We start from the raw sequence: 19,718 nt of genomic DNA on the forward strand, positions 1-19,718 counted from the left end.
GCTAATAACCTTGAAAAAATATTAGACGAATGGCTACCAAGAATAAACAGTGTAGAAAAGACGTTAAATAACCTGATGGAGCTGAAAACCACAGTACAATAACCTGGTGAAGCATACATAAGCTTCAATAGCCGATTCGATCAAGTGGAAGAAAGGGTATCAGTCACTGAAGATAAAATTAATGAAATAAAGCGAGAAGACAAGGTTAGAGAAAAAAGAGTGAAAAGAAATGAACAAAGCCTCCAAGAAATATGGCACTATGTGAAAAGACTAAATCTACGTTTGATTGGTGCACCTGAAAGTGACAGCGAGAAAGGAACCAAGTTGGAAAACACTCTTCAGGATATTATCCAGGAGAACTTCCCCAATCTAGCAAGGCAGGCCAACATTCAAATTCAGGGAATACAGAGAACACCACAAAGATACTCCTCGAGAAGGGCAACCCCAAGACACATAACTGTCAGATACACCAAGGTGGAAATGAAGGAAAAAATGTTAAGGGCAGCCAGAGAGAAAGGCTGGGTTACCCACAAAGGGAAGGCCATCCGACTAACAGCGGATCTATCGGCAGAAACCCCACAAGCCAGAAGACAGTGGGGGAAAAATATTCAACATTCTTAAAGAAAAGAGTTTTCAACCCAGAATTTCATATCCAGCCAAACTAAGCTTCATAAGTGAAGGAGAAATAAAATCCTTTACAGACAAGCAAATGTTGAGAGATTTTTGTCACCACCAGGCCTGCCTTACAAGAGCTCCTGAAGGAGGAACTAAACATGGAAAGGAACAACCAGTACCAGCCACTGCAAAAACATGCTTGATGTTATGAAGAAGCTGCATCAATTAACGGGCAAAATAACCAGCAAACATCATAACGACAGGAACAAATTCATATATGACAATATTAACTTTAAATGTAAATGGGCTAAATGCCCCAATTAAAAGACACAGACTGGCAAATTGGATAAGAAGTCAAGACCCATCGGTGTGCTGTATTCAGGAGACATATCTCACGTGCAAAGACAAACATAGGCTCAAAATAAAGAGATGGAGGAAGATCTACCAAGCAAATGGAAAGGAAAAAAAAAAAAAAAAAAAGCAGGGGTTGCAATCCTAGTCTCTGATAAAACTGAGTTTAAACCAACAAAGATCAAAAGAGACAAACAAAGCCATTACATAATGGTAAAGTGTTCAATTCAACAAGAGCTAACTATCCTCAATATATATATGCACCCAATATAGGAGCACCCAGATTCATAAAGCAAGTCCTTAGAGACCTACAAAGAGACTTAGACTCCTACACAACAATAATGGGAGACTTTAATACCCCACTGTCAATATTAGACAGATCAATGAGACAGAAGGTTAACACGCATATCCAAGACCTGAACTCAGCTCTGCAACAAGCAGACATAATAGACATCTACAGAACTCTCTGCCCCAAATCAACAGAATATACATTCTTCTCAGCACCACAAAGGACTTATTCTAAAATTGACCACATAATTGGAAGTAAAGCACTCCTCAGCAAATGTAAAAGGAGAGAAATCACAACAAACTGTCTCTCAGACCACAGTGCAATCAAATTAGAACTCAGGATTAAGAAACTCACTCAAAACTGCACAACTGCATGGAAACTGAACAACTTGCTCCTGAATGACTACTGGGTAAGTAACAAAATGAAGGCAGAAATATATTCTTTGAAACCAATGAGAACAAAGACACAACATACCAGAATCTCTGAAACACATTTAAAGCAGTGTGTAGAGGGGAAATTTATAGCACTAAATGCCTACAAGAGAAAGCAGGAAAGATCTAAAATTGACACCCTAACTTCACAATTAAAAGAACTAGACAAGCAAGAGCAAACAAATTCAAAAGCTAGCAGAAGGCAAGAAATAACTAAGATCAGAGCAGAACTGAAAGAGCTAGAGATACAAAATAAAACTTTAAAAAATCAATGAATCCAGGAGCTGGTCTTTTGAAATGATCAACAAAATTGATAGACTGCTGGCAAGACTAATAAAGAAGAAAAGAGAGAAGAATCAAACAGACGCAATAAAAAATGATAAAGGGGATATCACCACCAATCCCCCAGAACTACAAACTACCATCAGAGAATGCTATAAACACCTCTATGCAAATAAACTAGAAAATCTAGAAGAAATGGATAAATTCCTGGACACAGACACCCTCCCAAGAATAAATCAGAAAGAAGTTGAATCTCTGACTAGACCAATAACAGGCTCTGAAATTGAGGCAATTATTAATAGCCTACCAACCAAAAAAAGTCCAGGACCAGAGGTACAAAGAGGAGCTGGACCATTCCTTCTGAAACTATTTCAATCAACAGAAAAAGAAGGGATTCTCCCTGACTCATTTAATGAGGCCAACATCATCCTGATACCAAAGCCTAGCAGAGACACAACAACAACAACAAAAATTTTAGACCAATATCCCTGATGAACATCAATGCAAAAATCCTCAATAAAATATTGGCAAATTGAATCCAGCAGCACATCAAAAAGCTTATCCACCATGATCCAGTAGGTTTCATCTCTGGAATGCAAGGCTGGTTCAACAGACACAAATCAATAAACGTAATCCATCACATAAACAGAACCAATGGCAAAAACCACATGATTATCTCAATAGACGCAGAAAAGCCCTTCAACAAAATTCAGCAGCCCTTCATGCTAAAAATTCTCAATAAACGAGGTATTGATGGAACGTATTTCAAAATAGTAAGAGCTATTTATGACAAACCCACAGCCAATATCATACTGAATGGGCAAAAACTGGAAGCATTCCTTTTGAAAACCGACACAAGACAAGGATGCCCTCTCTCATCAGTCCTATTCAACATAATCTTGGAAGTTCTGGTCAGGGCAATCAGGCAAGAGAAAGAAATAAAGGGCATTCAATTAGGAAACGAGGGAGTCAAATTGTCTCTGTTTGCAGATGACATGATTGTATATTTGGAACACTGTATATTCGTCTCAACACAAAATCTCCTTAAGCTGATAAGCAACTTCAGTAAAGTCTCATGATACAAAATCAATGTGCAAAAATCACAAGCATTCCTAGACACCATTAACAGACAAACAGACAGCCAAATCATGAGTGAACTCCCATTCACAATTGCTACAAAGAGAATTAAATACCTAGGAATATAAGGGATGTGAAGGACCTCTTCAAGAAGAACGACAAACCACTGCTCAACGAAATAAAAGAGGACACAAACAAATGGAAAAATACTCCATGCTCACGGATAGGAAGAATCAATATCGTGAAAACGGCCATACTGCCCAAATTAATTTATAGATTCAATGCCATCCCCATCAAGCTACCAATGACTTTCTTCACAGAATTGGAAATAACTACTTTAAACTTCATATCAAATCAAAAAAGAGGCCTCATTGCCAAGACAATCCTTAGCAAAAAGAACAAAGCTGGAGGTATCATGCTACCTGACTTAAAACTACATTACAAGGCTACAGTAACCAAAAAATCATGGTACTGGTACCAAAACAGACATACAGACCAATGAAACAGAACAGAGGCCTCAGAAATAATACCACACATCTACAACCATCTGATCTCTGACAAACCTGACAAAAACAAGAAATGGGGAAACGATTTGCTATTTAATAAATGGTGCTTGGAAAACTGGCTAGCCATATGCAGAAAACTGAAACTAGACCCCTTCCTTACACCTTATAGAAAAATTAATTCATGATGGATAAAAGACTTAAACGTTACACCAAAAAACATAAAAACCCTAGAAGAAAACCTAGGCAATACCATTCAGGACATAGGCATGGGCAAGGACTTCATTACTAAAACACCAAAAGCAATGGCAGCAAAAGCCAAAATAGACAAATGGGATAAATTAAACTAAAGAACTTCTGCAGGACAAAATAAACTACCATCAGAGTGAACAGGCAACTTACAGAACGGGAGAAAATTTTTAAAATCTACTCATCTGACAAAGGGCTAATATCCAGAATCTGCAAAGAACTCTAACAAATTTACAAGAAAAAACCAAACAACCCCATCAAAAAGTGCGCAAAGGACATGAACAGACACTTCTCAAAAGAAGACATCTATGCAGCCAATAGACACATGAAAAAATGCTCATCATCACTGGTCATCAGAGAAATGCAAATCAAAACCACAATGAGATACCATCTCACACCAGTTAGAATGGCAATCATTAAAAAGTCAGGAAACAACAGATGCTGGAGAGGATGTGGAGAAATAGGAACACTTTTACACTGTTGGTGGCAGTGTAAATTGGTTTAACCATTGTGGAAGACAGTGTGATGATTCCTCAAGGATCTAGAATTAGAATTATCATTTGACCCAGTAATCCTATTACTGGGTTTATACCCAAAGGATTATAAATCAGGCTACTATCAAGACACATGCACATGTATGTTTATTGCAGCACTATTCACAGTAGCAAAGACTTGGAACCAACCCAAATGTCCACCAATGATAGACTGGATTAAGAAAATGTGGCACATATACACCATGGAATACTATGCAGCCATAAAAAAGGATAAGTTCATGTCCTTTTTAGGGACATGGATGAAGCTGGAAACCATCATTCTCAGCAAACTATCACAAGGACAGAAAACCAAACACTGCATGTTCTCACTGATAGGTGGGAACTGAACAATGAGATCACTTGGACACAGGGCGGGGAATATCACACACTGGGATGGGGGACTGGGGGACGGATGGCATTAGGAGAAATACCTAATGTAAATGATGAGTTGATGGGTGCAGCAAACCAATATGGCACATGTACACCTATGTATCAAACCTGTACACTGTGCACATGTACCCTAGAACTTAAAGTATAATAATAATTTTAAAAAGTTAACAGTGTAACATGTATTTAAAGCTATTGAAAAAACAGTTTATGTGCAAGGTGTGTAAGGAAAGTAAAATATACTTTTTGTAAAAGGATTATAAGGACGCATAAAAATGTGGATTTTTACCTACATTAAAAGGTTAAAAAATTGTTTTGAAGGTTTAAGCAAGTTTTGAAACGTTAATTATAAAGGGAATTCTGTGTGTAAACATGTTGGTAAAGTTAAAGGGGTATCATCCAGTTTTTCTGTAAACTGGGCATTAAAATAAAAGCACAATGGGTTTTTCTTAAAGCACTAACCTATTCTTTAACAAAAATTATAAAAGGTTAAAGAGTCTATAAAAAATCTTACCTTATGGTCAGATATTAATATTGGATAAATATGTCTACAAGGTTTTATGGTCAGATATTAATACTGAATAAATATGTCTACAAGGTTTTATTAAAATTGAGTTTAACATTAATAGGACAAATATAAAAGTGAAATTTAGCTTATCTGGTATAAAATCATACAGAAAGCATTGTCAAATATAAAATGGTATTTGGCTTTCTTTGGTCTATATTGGTATGTTATTTATATGTGTTCCAAAATTATGGGAGACTCATATAATTTTGATATATATTAGTGTACGTTCAGTAATAATTACAATCATTACGTTAAAATTATTGTGTGCCATCCTTTTCAAATGTGTCTTTATGGCTACCCTAAAACTTTCTGTCATCCATAAACAATTGTTGCCTTGCTTTGGTCCTCTTTAAAAGGTGGTTTTATAATCAGCTATAAAGCTCTAACAGGTGCTCTTAAATGCAGGTTTCTGATAACTTTGGAAACTGTAACATCAGAATAGAGGAAAAACGTTCAGGACTTTTGAAGAGATAAAATGTTAATATTAAGCACAACAGGAATTAATTGCATGAACTAAACTAACAGGAGACTAATCTTTTTAATGTTTTAAAATATTGCTAATCCTTTGTTTTGCTTTTCAAAGTCCAAGAAATTTTTCTTTTGAGCTATTAACAGCTTTTAACAATTTAGTATACTCCCATGAACAAAATTTGGAACATACTTGTTTCTCTCTACCTGATTTTCTCCAGAATTTTTAAACTATCTGTGAGTATTCTTAAGTTACAATATTTGCATAAATGCACTAAAAATCTGTTTTCTTTTGTAACAGGACAGAATTGGAAAAACTGGTTATTTTAAAAAGGCTTTACCTGGAATAATATGCTTTCCTTTAAGGAACCATACTTATGAAGCCAAAAATGCCCTCGGAAAACTGGCCTCATATTTTGTGTACACAGTCCCTGTACAGGGTTTCTGGTCTGCAGTAAGTAAAGAATGTCACTTTCTAGTGACATTCTAGGCCAGGAATCCCAAATTATCTTGGGACTTCAAGAGGAGAGAAATTCACCAACTCATAGGTATTTGATAGTACAAATCCAGGATTGGCCTTGGCTTTAAAAGGTTTTCTCTCAGATTCCTTCTACAGAACAAAGTTCCATCAAAGCCAATTTAAAAGGCCTATGTAACAAATAATTATTCTTGCTTCACTGTATGCAAATAATTAAGCCAAGTATAATAAAGCAAACTATTCCTACCATGATTTAAATGTCTTTTAATAAAAATGGGAAACTGGAAAGAGAAAATCATATTGCAAAAACCATAGCACACCTGTTGTTAAATTCTAGTGTTGCCTAATATTTTTCAGTTTTTATTATTTTCTACTGCTTAAATTGAATTCTAATTTTCTGGCTACAAGTTTCTAAAATAAGCTGGGCTTTCTTAAAGTTCCATAAACTGAAAACTAGATGTTTCAGCAGATGCTGCCTCTAAGCTCCCCCAACCATCACAGAAGGAAATCTCTTCACTGCTGGTGCTGACAACTAAGAACTGAGGATGCCCAGAATCCTTCACCCCCACGTCTAGTGAATCCACAGAACCCAGGGTAATTAAAACGGTACCTGTTACAGGAATGAGCTCCTAAATAAATATATCACACTCAAGTAGAAGCCTGGAAAGCTAAGAAAGCAACCCCTGACAGCCCCCAAAAAGTCATAAATATCAATGTAAAGAAATAAGAGATCTTGCCAGCGCAGTAACTCACGCCTGTAATCCCAGCACTTTAGGAGGCTGAGACACGTAGATCACCTGAAGTCAGGAGTTCAAGACCACCCTGACCAACAAGGTGAAACCCCCTCTCTACTTAAAAAACACAAAAATTACCCAGGTGTAGTGGCAGGCACCTGTAGTTCCAGCTACTCAGGAGGCTGAGACAGAACTGCTTGAACCTGGGAGCTGGAGGTTGCAGTGAACTGAGATCACGCCACTGTACTCCAGCCTGGGTGACAGAGCAAGACTCTACCTCAAAAACAAACAAACAAACAAACAAAAAACAAACAAACAAAAAAAAACAGGAAATAAAAAGCTAAGGAAATATCAAAACCAAACAGATTCTTGGTTTGGAAACAAAATCATAGCATGTGTCATCCCATTCCTGGGGCCCCTTCTAATAATATGCCTGGGACTAATGTTCTTACTCTGCCTAATTAACCTTTTTCAAAGATTTTTATCTGACAGGATCATGGCCATTTCACAGACAACTACCCAAAAACATCTACAGATGTCATTGCTCCTACAGTCAACCCGAGACCAGAAAACTCTCCATCCTCTAGTCAGCAGGAAGTAGCCAGAAGAACATGCCGTCCCTCCTCAAACTATAAGGTCTGGATTGACAGAGCAGGAGCACTGCCATCTTGGACAAGCCCCTCATTCTAAAATTCACCTTAATAAAAAAGTGCCTAAATCCAAAGGGCATCAGCCTAATGGCTAAGGTCAGCACGACCATAAACCACAAATAACATCTCCAATCAGAAACATTCCAAACTTCTCCCTGACCAGAGACATGCTAGCCCCGAAATAAACCCCCCTCCAGCCGGAAAGATGCTAGCCCCGAGATAACACCCCTCCTCGCCAGAAAGATGTCTGCCCCAAGATAACTTCCCCTCCTCCCAGAGAGATTCCAACCCCACCATAAACTTCTCCACACACATAAACATTCCAAGCTTGTGATAAGCCCCTCGCCCTAAAACCAATATATATTCTTAATCTGTAACAGAAAGCGCTCCTGACCAAAATCAGCCAGGAGCACCTCTCAGGTTTTGTCTAAAGTGAACCTGTCTTTAACTGCCAGCCGCATTTCATGTTTCTTTCCTCTTTCTTTAACTCTCACAATAGATATGCTCAAGCTTTCAAAATTACTAAGTAAGCAGTAGACCAAAATCTTCCTCTGGTGCTTTCTCCAGAATATATTCAGAGAATACTCACATCCTTAAGGATCAAAAACAGACATCATCTCTCCTCACTCTCCAAAATGCTATAAAAGCAGGTATTAAAATGGTATTAAGCCAAGTACGGTGGCTCAGGCTTGTAATCCCAGCACTTTGGGAGGTTGAGGTGGGTGGATCACCTGAGGTCAGGAGTTCGAGACCAGCCTGACCAACGTGGTGAAACCTCCATCTCTACTAAAAATACAAAATTAGCCAGGTGCGGTGGCACATGCCTGCAATCCCAGCTACATGGGAGGCTGAGGCAGGAGAATCGCTTGAACCCAGGAGGCGGAGGTTGTAGTGAGACAAGGTCGTGCCATTGTACTCCAGCCTGGGCAATAAGAGTGAAACTCTGTCTCCAATAAATAAATAAATAAAATGGTATTAAAAGTAGACTATGCTCTCCATTCACAACCTAACAATAGTGATACCTCACATCCCTATCCCTCTATATCCCAATTACAGAACAAGTGAAACTAGGCAGGAGACTTGAAACCTATGACTTTCTTCAAAGGAGAAATGAATTAAATTAAGCCAGTAGCACTAATAAACATGCAACTTACACCGATTTTCAAGTTGGAACAGTCAGCCTCAACAACCATAAGGAGGTTTTGGGATTGACTGATGTTTTCCCTGTGACAACAGTACAGGTCTCCTACATTAATTAGGTACCTACCCAATCTTTATCCCCACAATACAAACATTTTCTATCACAAGCACTTCCAAACTGCCCAAGTTAAGGTGGTTCTAGCATTCTGTCACAGTATGATGGACCACAGTGAGAAAAAAATAAAATACCACTGAAATGAAGCTTATTATACCAGAAATTCTTTTAAAAAGCCCAGTGTCTTAGGTACAGTTTATGTGACTACTGGCACACCAGGATAATTATTCTTGGTTTTCTTTTTATCTTTGACCATTATCTCTCTTCTTTTCTATTCACCAAAAAAAAAAAAAAATTGCCTCTCACTGCCATTAGGAGATTTTGCAGGTTGGTTTATTTAATTGAACAAGGAGGAGATCCTATTTCAACCTTCTGCTGGAAACAACTAATTATTTAAGGCAATCCCAAGTAGCAGTTATGTAAATCACAGATGTTAAAACTACAGACTTCTAAGTTGTCAGAGAAATTCCTATTTTATGATAATCAAGAGAAACAAATAGGTCGACATATCAAATTTTATTTTTTGGCCACAACAAAGAATACTTAAATTCCACAAAGGAAGGGTGATACAAGGAAAAAACTGAGCTTGGTATAAAGCAGCCCATCACTTTTTAACATGTGGAATAAAAAACAAGAAAAACTATAAAATAGCAACAACAAAAAAAATAAAATACTTAAGCATAAACTTAAGAAATGTCTAAAGTCTAAGCCAAAACTTCTGAAAGACATAAAAGTAGATTTGAACAAATGGAAAAATATTTCTTACTCCTGGCTAAGATAATTCAAGCTCACAAATATATCAGTTCTTCCTATATTAATTTATAAATAAATCCCAATTTAAAAGATAAACACTTTTTTGTATAAAGTTAGATGAACTGATGCCAAAGTTCATACAGAAAAATAAACATGTAAAAATAGGTAGGAAAACACCAAAAAGAAAAGCTACGAGGGCAGATTAACCCTATCAGTCATGAAAACATACTATGAAGCCTCTATAATCAAAACGGTATAGTAGTGACACAGGAATATGCAAACAGCCTAGCGGAATAAAATGGAAAGTCCAGAAACAGAGCCGAGCACATGTAGAAATTTAGCATATAGTAACAGTAACATCTCAAATAACTGGAACAAAGATAGTCTTTCTACTAAATTGTACCCAGACAAGTAGTTAATGATTTAGAAAAGATAAAATTAGATCATAATTCATACCACACATAGGAATAAACTCCAAATGTATCAGGGATTTAAATGCAAAAACTGAACCCTGATAACTACTAGAGGAAAATATAGATTACTTACCTGAGGATAGCAGGAAAGTTTTATAATAACACAAAATCCAGATAAAAGAGCAATAAATTCAACTGCATAGAGGGGAGGAATGACTCTTACACAGCAAAAAACAAAACAAAACAAAAAAAACCCTACCATACACAAAGTAAAAATTACATATATCACACCTAAGTATAAATTCCATAATAAAGGACTCTTCAGGGTTGATTGGGAAAAACCAAAATCGCATTTTTAAAATGGGCCAAAAAAAAGACAATTCATACAGACTCACAAAAACAAATAAAATGGACCTTGAATACATGAAAAGATGTTTAAGTGTACTCAAAATAGGAAGATTGTAAATTAAAACTACAATGAGATACCATTTCTCACCTATGAGATTAGCAAAAAATTTAAAAAGTAAGGCAACTTTTATAGCCAAAACTATGGGCCAACAGGTACTCATACTTAACTAGAGAGAATGCACATTGGTATAACCTTTATGGAGGGGCATTTAGCAGCTGTAAAAAGGATGAAAAAAAAATCTCTGAACTGATATGCAATGAATTCCAGGAAATATAACTTAAAGAAAAAGCAAAGTACAAAAGAGTATCTCCAATATGCTACCTCCTGTGTAAGGAAGAAAAAAAATGCATAAATGAACAGGTATGTGTAAAACAAAACTGAGGAAAAGTAAGCCAGAACATAATGAGGTTGGCCACCTACAGGGAGCGAGTGGAAATAAAACAGAATTGAGAAGAAACTACACTAGATTTCTGACTTTTGGAACCATATTAGTGTTTCACAGAGTGAAAACATAAATAATTTTTTTTAATCAAAAAGAATGGGGGCGAAGTTCTAAGAAGTGATACATACAGAAACAGATGAACCTAACTACTTCAAATTAATAGTCCATGCTGTAGGGAAAATTTAAAATTACAAAAAACAGAAAAATCCAAATACTTTTTGAATATAATATAAAATCCATATGCCTTTCAAACTAAAGATAAAAAACACACAAGCACTGAACTCTGCCCCCAGGGGTATGAGTTAGCAGTTCTGAAACTACCTTGTAAATTCTAGGATTGAGCAAATAAAGTAAATATATTGTGGATGACAGCAGTCAGGTTTTCTCACTTCAGAAAGAAGAGTTACAAATATAGAAATACAGAAGGCTAGAGTGAACTCTGTGATGTTGCTCTGCAATTAAAAGTACTAATTTTTAATAAAAAGAAATACAGAAAAAACACGTGTGAATATGCTTGCATGCATGTGCACACACATACACCTATTGTCTAAGTTCTGTTGGCTAAGAGGATCTAGATCCAGCTTGAAAGGGCTTTCACTGGCCAAATCTGAAGCAGTTTTTTTTTTTTTTTTTTTTTTTTTTTGAGGTGGAGTCTCACTCTGTTGCCCAGGCTGGAGTGCAGTGGCACAATCTCAGCTCACTGCAAGCTCCACCTCCCGGGTTCACACTATTCTCCTGCCTCAGCCTCCCTAGTAGCTGGAACTACAGGCGCCCGCCACCACGCCCGGCTAATTTTTTCTACTTTTTAGTAGAGACGGGGTTTCACCATATTAGCCAGGATGGTCTCAATCTCCTAACCTCATGATCCGCCTGCCTCAGCCTCCCAAAGTGCTGGGATTACAGGCATGAGCCACCATGCCTGGACTGATGCAATCTGGGTATCAAAATAAATGACTAAGATTATAACCCATTTAATAAAATAAGAGTCAGTGAGTCCATATGATATATACAAATAAATGAGAGAAGGGAAAAGCTTTCCTCATAATCCTTACAGTAGAATCTAATTAATACATAAAGAAGGAAAAAAAGAATTAGAAAATCACCATTTGTAGCCATTACTATAACTGATTCTAACAAAAGCTCATTAATGCATACTGAAACTAGTTGGTAAAAGCTGTATGAGAAAAACGTTATTTACATAATCTAAAAGTATTTCCCTACAGATTCCTTATTAATGATGAAGAGAAAAACAGTAACTCTACAGTAAAGAAACCTAGTAAACACTACCTTAAGTGACAGAAGTCAATATCATCATTAACTAGACAGACAGACATCATGGGTCTCCTGATATAATGCCTTAAGAAGAAAAAAATCATTTCCATGATATTCTTTCTAAAAATGAATATGCTGAACCTAATTATGAGGAAACATTACACAAACCCAAATAGCTGTCCTATACTGTTCAAAAACATGAATGTCATGAAAGACAGTAAGTGAGGAACTCTTCCTGGTATAGAAGACTAGAGATATCACAACTAAACACATGACCCAGGATTTTCTTGTGCTACAATGGACATTTTTGGAACAACTGGACATATTTCAATAAAGCCTGCACATTAGATAATACTATTGTATAATTGTTAATTTCTTGATTTTTAAAATAATTATGTGGTTACATAAGCAAATGTCTCTGAGTTTGGGAAACAGACACTGAATAATTTAGGGATAAAAGAGCCTCACACTTAAAAGTTGCATTCAAACATTTCAGGAAATAATATGTGCGGCCAGGCACACACATCTATAATCCCAGTACTTTAGGAGGCCAAGGCAGGAGGATCACTTAAGCCCAGGAGTTTGAGACCAGCCTGGGCAAAACAGGAAGACATTGTCTCTATCAGAAAAAAAAAAATTCAAAACTAGCTGGATGTGGTGGCGCACACCTATGGTTATCTATTTGAGAGGCTGAGGTAGGAGAATCACTAAAGCCTAGGAGTTGGAGGCTGCAGTAGCCATGACCATACCACTGCACTCCAGCTGGGTTATATGGCAAGACCTTACCTGAAAAACATAAAAATAATATATAGAGAGAGGAAGAAACTGTAAAAGTGAGTGTGATAAATATTAGTATTTGGAAATCTGGATAAAAGGTTTAAGGAAATTATATACAGTAATGGCAATGTTAAGCCTGAAATTTTATATATATATATATATATTTTTTTTTTTTTTTTTGAGACGGAGTCTTGCTCTGTTACCAGGCTGGAGTGCAGTGGTGTGATCTCAGCTCACTGCAACCTCCGCTTCCCAGGTTCAAGTGATTCTCCTGCCTCAGCTACCATGCCCAGCTAATTTTTGTATTTTTTAGTAGAGACAAGGTTTCACCATGTTGGCCAGGATGGTCTTGATCTCCTGATATTGTGATCCACCCGCCTGGGCCTCCCAAAGTGCTGGGATTACAGGCATGAGCCACCATGCCCGGCCTAAGCCAGAAATAATCTTTTTTTTTTTAAGATGGAGTCTCCCTCTGTCCCCCAGGCTGGAAGAAAATTATAATGAACATGTAATAATATTGAGAAAAGCAACATAGTAAAGCACCCTCCTAAAGGGCATCAGCACATTAAATGCATCTAGAAGATGCCCAAGTTCAAAACAAACGGAGGAGGCAGTGTTCAAATGGTTAAAACAAGACGTATTTACATGGAGGAAGACTTGTACATACATATAAGATTTATTTGCATGGAGAAAGACTCCCATTCCCAAGAGCAACAAAAAAATTACTACACATAACTAGATAAGTAAGAAAAGTTTAAAACCTACATAATTATAAAGTTTTACATCAAAAATTGGATTAATGCAGAGAATTATCACATTTCTGGATGGGAAGGCTGAATATTCTAAATCTGTACATTCTGTCCAACTAATCTGCAAATTTTACACAATTTTAATCAAATCTAAAGTTTGTTTTTGTTTTGTTGAGGTTGCAGGAGAAACATCACAGGCTAATGATATTTGATACACAGATTTTTTAAGAGAAAAAACAAGCAACACTCAAACTACGCTGTTAGTTCTCATCATCAGAGAAGTGTTACATAAGCCAAAATGGACAAATCAGTGGAAAAGAAAAGGAAACCCAGAAGAAAATCCAGTGTATATACGGTAACATAATACATGGTTTTTAAAATGCCATTTGCCCACCAGTGGGAAAAGGATAAACTTTATAAAAATGATTTCTGAGACAAATGACCTACTACTTGGGGAAAGGTTAACTTATATTACTACTTTATACTACATCCCAAAATATAACCCCAGAAAGATTAAAGAAATATGGGAAAATAAAATTCCTAGAGAAAATGACATTATTTGTAAGATACAACAGGCCCTTTCTCAGCATTATGCCAAAGCCCAAATCAACAATATCTGAAAAGCAAAAGATATCACAAACAAAGTCAACACAAACAAATAATTTTTTCTCACAGATGGTTCATATTATTGTGGAGGCAGCTTCTAGGATGGCCCTAAATGATACCTGCCTCCTGGTATTCACACCCTTGTTTAATCACCTCACCAATATTAGGTTAGAAAAAAACTTTTAGTTTCTGTCTTGGGCTTACTATTTTTCCAGTGGATCCCTTGCCATGTGGGAAGCTAACTGGCAAGATCTCAGAAAGCCCAGTGAACAGGCCCATGTGGCAAGGGACCAAAGTCTGCCGACAATCACACTTGGGGACAGATATTTCCTCCTTCAAACAAACCTTCAGATGAGACTGCAGCCCTGGCTGATGCCTGGATTACCGTCTGGTGAGAGGCCCTGGGCCAGAGGTTCCTAGCTAAGCCATGCCTGAATTTCCAACGCACAGAAGCACTGAGATAATAAAATCTTTGTTGCTCTACACTATTACATTTTAAATGGGTTTTAACAAATGAGTAAGGAAGACACACACTCTAAAAGGGGGTAAAAAGAGTCACAACATGAAAAATGATGTTGTAAATTAAAAAAATTTTTCAGGGCCAGGCATGGTGATTCAGACCATAATCCCACCACTTTAGGAAGCCAAGAGGGAGAACCAGTTTAGGCCAGGAGCTCGAGACCAACCTGGGCCATGTAGTGAGATGCATCTCTACAGAAAATTTAAAATAGAAAAGAAAGTAACAAAAATAATTTTTCACCTACAGAATTGAAAAACATAAAAATACTCCTAATATCTAAAGGTTACACAGGAAATGGGCATTACTCATATTCAAATAAGGTACATTTAAATGGATAAAATCTAACTAGAAGGCAGCCTATATCAAGGTTTAAAGTGCTCTCCTACTCTTCAACCCTAGAATTCTACTTTTATAAACTGTATTCTGATAAGGCATATAGAGATGCAAAAACAGACTAACACAAGTTGCATCATGAATTTAAAAAATTTTTTTCAAGAAAGGAAGCATAGGAAACTACACAAAATACTTATATGCTACAGGCAGTGTTCCTCTGGTCTACATCAACACAGTACAAGGGTGGGGACAGGTCGCTTTTTAAAGTATAAATTAAGAAATTTTAACTTACCTTTCACAGGATTTATATATATATATGTCATTTATAATGACTACAAAAGTAATACTGCAATCTTCAGTGAATTTTCTCTCTACAAAATACACGACTAGAAATAAAATCATTGTAATGCTTGAGCTGGACAAAAATGTGCACAATAGAAGAAATTTGAAGGAAAAACAAACAACCAAAAAATAATCATTTATGGTACATGTATTATGACAGCAACAAAATACATGAAATACCAGACGTTTTACCTTAAATCTCTTGTCCTGCAATACTTTCTTGATGGCAACCAGTTCTCCTGAATCACAAAGTTTGGCTTGATATACCACACCAAATGATCCATTTCCAATCACTTTAGTGTCTGTATAGCTGACTTCTTGTGGCCTGTCTGGACCCTGCCCAGGAGTTGCCACCACTGTGGTCACCTTGCTGCCATCCTTGTCTCCTAACGGAAGAAAGGAAAAAAAAATTTTTTTTAATGAGAACTATAAGGAATTAAATAGAGAAAACTGCCAACATATACAAGGTAAACTAAATTCTTTCTTTCTTTTTTTCTTTCTTTATTTTTGAGATGGAGTCTCACTCTTGTCACTCAGGCTGAAGTACAGTGGCACAATCTCAGCTCACTGCAACCTCTGCCTCCCAGATTCAAGCAATTCTCCTGCCTCAACCTCCCGAGTAGCTGGGATTACAGGCACCTGCCACCACGTCTGGCTAATTTTTGTATTTTTTGGCAGAGATGCGGTTTCACCATATTGGCCAGGCTGGTCTTGAACTTCTGACCTCAGGTGATCCGCCCTCCTTGGCCTCCAAAGTGCTGGGATTACAGGCATCAGCCACCATGCCTGGCCAAAATAAACCATATTCTTTACTACAAATTATTTTTCGTTTATCACATGTAATTACTTCAATTACTTGTTTCGATTATAAGTCATTTTTTAAACTCCCATGTATTTAGTCATTCCACAGACCAAACACAATGCTTACTTTCAATCCTATGAGGTAGACAGTACTATTCCCACATTATAGGTAATAGGAAGAATGTTAGATTTGCCCATGGTCAAATAGCAAATTGTGAGCCCATAAAAGTCTGACCTTATCCATCCAATTCTAAAAGGTCTTAGGGCTTTTCTCAAGATCTTATTTTACTTGAAAATAAAATGTGTGCAAATAAAAATGTTTAATAATTCTGACTCTCTTCAGATCCTTCTGCGTTTAGGAAAGTAAGGCTTTGAGTTTTAAGTTCCCTGAATAATCTTTTTCACAAAGTAGAAGACCTCTCAGAGAAAGCTCAGGTTAAGAAAAGAATGTTAATTTGGGGTTAACAGATATAAAACTTAAATAATCCAATCCATTCTGAACTGAGGCCCAATTACAAGCAGATTACTGGCTCCAGGGTCTCTATTTACTCATAACTCTCTTCTTCCCTTTTTTGCCTTCTCTCATCCCTAGTAGCAATTCAAAAGCTTTCTTCAATTGAGGCACAAGAGCCACCTCCTACTTGACCAGGCACAGTCCACAGGCACCATGTTGTTTTCTGAATTCTTAATCTATTCTCTGAATTATGCTACCTAGTATCTGATCTAAAAGAGCTTTACATTGTTCTTTTAGTGACTTCAATGTACACAAAAATGTCTACTATTTCTTCTCTCTTCCCTGACAAATCTAACACCAATTCTCAGTACAATATAAGTCCTTAGGCTCACTTATTGGACTTTTACTTTTTCCTGTTATTCTTCCATTATGACAATTTTCATTTTAAAATACTAACTGAATTCCAACTAAACTAATAAAAGTAATATAATATTTATGAGTATTTTTCTCTGTGAAATATAAATTGCTAGATAAATGAATATCCAAATGCACTAATAACATATTATAACCAATATTTATATCCATTTAAATTCACAGAAGTATTAATATACACAAAAGCCAGTGAATGTCTGTGACCAATTAACACCTTCATTTGCAAGATGGCATTCATGGTTGCTTCCAAGATGGCCGAATAGCTCTGGTCTACAACTCTCAGGAAGATCGATGCAGAAGACAGGTGATTTCTGCATTTCCATCTTAGGTACATGGTTCATCTCACTGGGACTGGTTGGACAGTGGGTGCACCCCACGGAGGGCGAGCCGAAGCAGGGTGGGGCGTCGCCTCTCCCAGAAAGCGCAAGAAATCAGGGGATTTCCTTTTCCCACCCAAGGGAAAGCATGAGTGACTGTACCTGGAGGAGTGATACACTCCTGCCCAAATACTGTGCTTTTCCCATGCTCTTCGCAACCAGCAGACCACGAGATCCCCTCCCATGCCTGACTCGGCGGGTCCCACACCCACATAGCCTTGCTCACTGCCAGGGCAGCAGTCTGAGATCAACCTAAGATGTAGGAGCTTGGTGGGGGGAGGGGCGTCTGCCATTGCTAAGGCTTGAGTAGGCAGTTCTATGCTCACAGTGTAAACAAAGCAGCAGGGAAGCTCAAACTGGGCAGAACCCACAGGAGCTCAGCAAGGCCTACTGCTTCTTTTAGATTCCACCTCTGGGGGCAAGGCATAGCTGAACAAAAGGCAGCAGACAGCTTCTGCAGACATAAATGTCCCTACCTGACAGCTCTGAAGAGAGCAGTGGTTCTCCCAGCACAGCGTTTGAGCTCTGAGAACAGACAGACTGCCTCTACAAGTGGGTCCCTGACCCCCGTGTAACCTAACTGGGAGACACCTCACAGTAGGGGCCGACAGACACTTCATATAGGCAGCTGTCCCTCTGGGACGAAACTTCCAGAGGAAGATCAGGCAGCAATATTTGCTGTTCTGCAATATTTGCTATTCTGCAGCCTCTGCTGGTGATACCCAAGCAAACAGGGTCTGGAGTGGACCTCTAGCAAACTCCAACAGACGTGCAGCTGAGGGACCCGACTGTTAGAAGGAAAACTAACAAACATAAAGGAATAGCATCAACATCAACTCAAAGGACATCCACACCAAAACCCCATCTGTAGGTCACCAACATCAAAGGCCAAAGGTAGACAAAACCACAAAGATGGGGACACAGCAGAATGGCTGAAAATTCCAAAAACCATAACACCTCTTCTCCTCCAAAGAAACACAACTACTCGCCAACAAGGGAACAAAACTGGACACAGAATGAGTTTGACAAGCTGACAGAAGTAGGCTTCAGAAGGTCAGTAATAACAAAAAACTTCTCCGAGCTAAAGAAGTATGTTCTAACCCATTGCAAGGAAGCTAAAAACCCTGAAAAAAGATTAGACAAATGGCTAACTAGAATAAACAATGTAGAGAAGAGCTTAAATGACCTGATGGAGCTGAAAACCATAGTACAAGAACTTGGTGAAGCACATACAAGCTTCAATACCCGATTCAATCAAGCAGAAGAAAGGATATCAGTGATTGAAGATCAAATTAATGAAATAAAGTGAGAAGACAAGATTAGAGAAAAAAGAGTGAAAAGAAATGAACAAAGCCTCCAAGAAATATGGCACTATGTGAAAAGACCAAATCTACGTTTGAATGGTGTACCTGAAAGTGATGGGGAGAATGGAACCAAGTTAGAAACCACTCCTAAGGATATTAACCGTGAGAACTTCCCCAACATAGCAAGGCAGGCCAACATTCAAATTCAGGGAATACAGAGAACACCACAAAGATACTCCTCGAGAAGGGCAACCCCAAGACACATAACTCAGATACACCAAGGTGGAAATGAAGGAAAAAATGTTAAGGGCAGCCAGAGAGAAAGGTTGGGTTACCCACAAAGGGAAGGCCATCCGACTAACAGCGGATCTATCGGCAGAAACCCTACAAGCCAGAAGAGAGTGGGGGAAAACATTCAACATTCTTAAAGAAAAGAATTTTCAACCCAGAATTCCGTATCCAGTCAAACTAAGCTTCATAAGTGAAGGAGAAATAAAATCCTTTATAGACAAGCAAATGCTAGGATTTTGTCACCACCAAGCCTGCCTTACAAGAGCTCCTGAAGGAAGCACTAACCATGGATAGGAACAACTGGTACCAGCCACTGCAAAAACATGCCAAATTATAAAGACCATCAATGCTAAGAAGAAACTGCATCAATTAATGGGTGAAATAACCAGCTAGCATCATGACAGGATCAAATTCACACATAACAACATTAACCCTAAATGTAAATGGGCTAAATGCCAAAATTAAAAGACACAGACTGGCAAACTGGATGAACAGTCAAGATCCATCAGTGTGCTGTATTCAGGAGACCCATCTCATGTACAAAGACATACACAGGCTCAAAATAAAGGGATG

At 37.7% G+C, this 19,718-nt stretch overlaps 1 protein-coding gene across 12 annotated transcripts in view; it reads right to left on the reverse strand.

Annotated features, from left to right (window-relative positions):
- Positions 1-19,718, reverse strand: part of GSK3B (glycogen synthase kinase 3 beta) — a 262,572-nt gene that overhangs the window by 153,626 nt on the left and 89,228 nt on the right. For all 12 annotated transcript variants that reach the window (XR_004181673.1, XR_004181670.1, XR_004181669.1 and 9 more), the window contains one exon: positions 15,679-15,872. Coding sequence is in view for 8 of the 12 variants with exons in the window: in XM_031662257.1 (XP_031518117.1) it covers positions 15,679-15,872 (194 nt within the window). In the remaining 4 variants the exon portion in view is untranslated. The remainder of the gene's footprint in view (positions 1-15,678; positions 15,873-19,718) is intronic.

The sequence above is a fragment of the Papio anubis genome, chromosome 2 (assembly GCF_008728515.1).
Source record: "Papio anubis isolate 15944 chromosome 2, Panubis1.0, whole genome shotgun sequence".
NCBI lineage: Eukaryota > Metazoa > Chordata > Mammalia > Primates > Cercopithecidae > Papio > Papio anubis.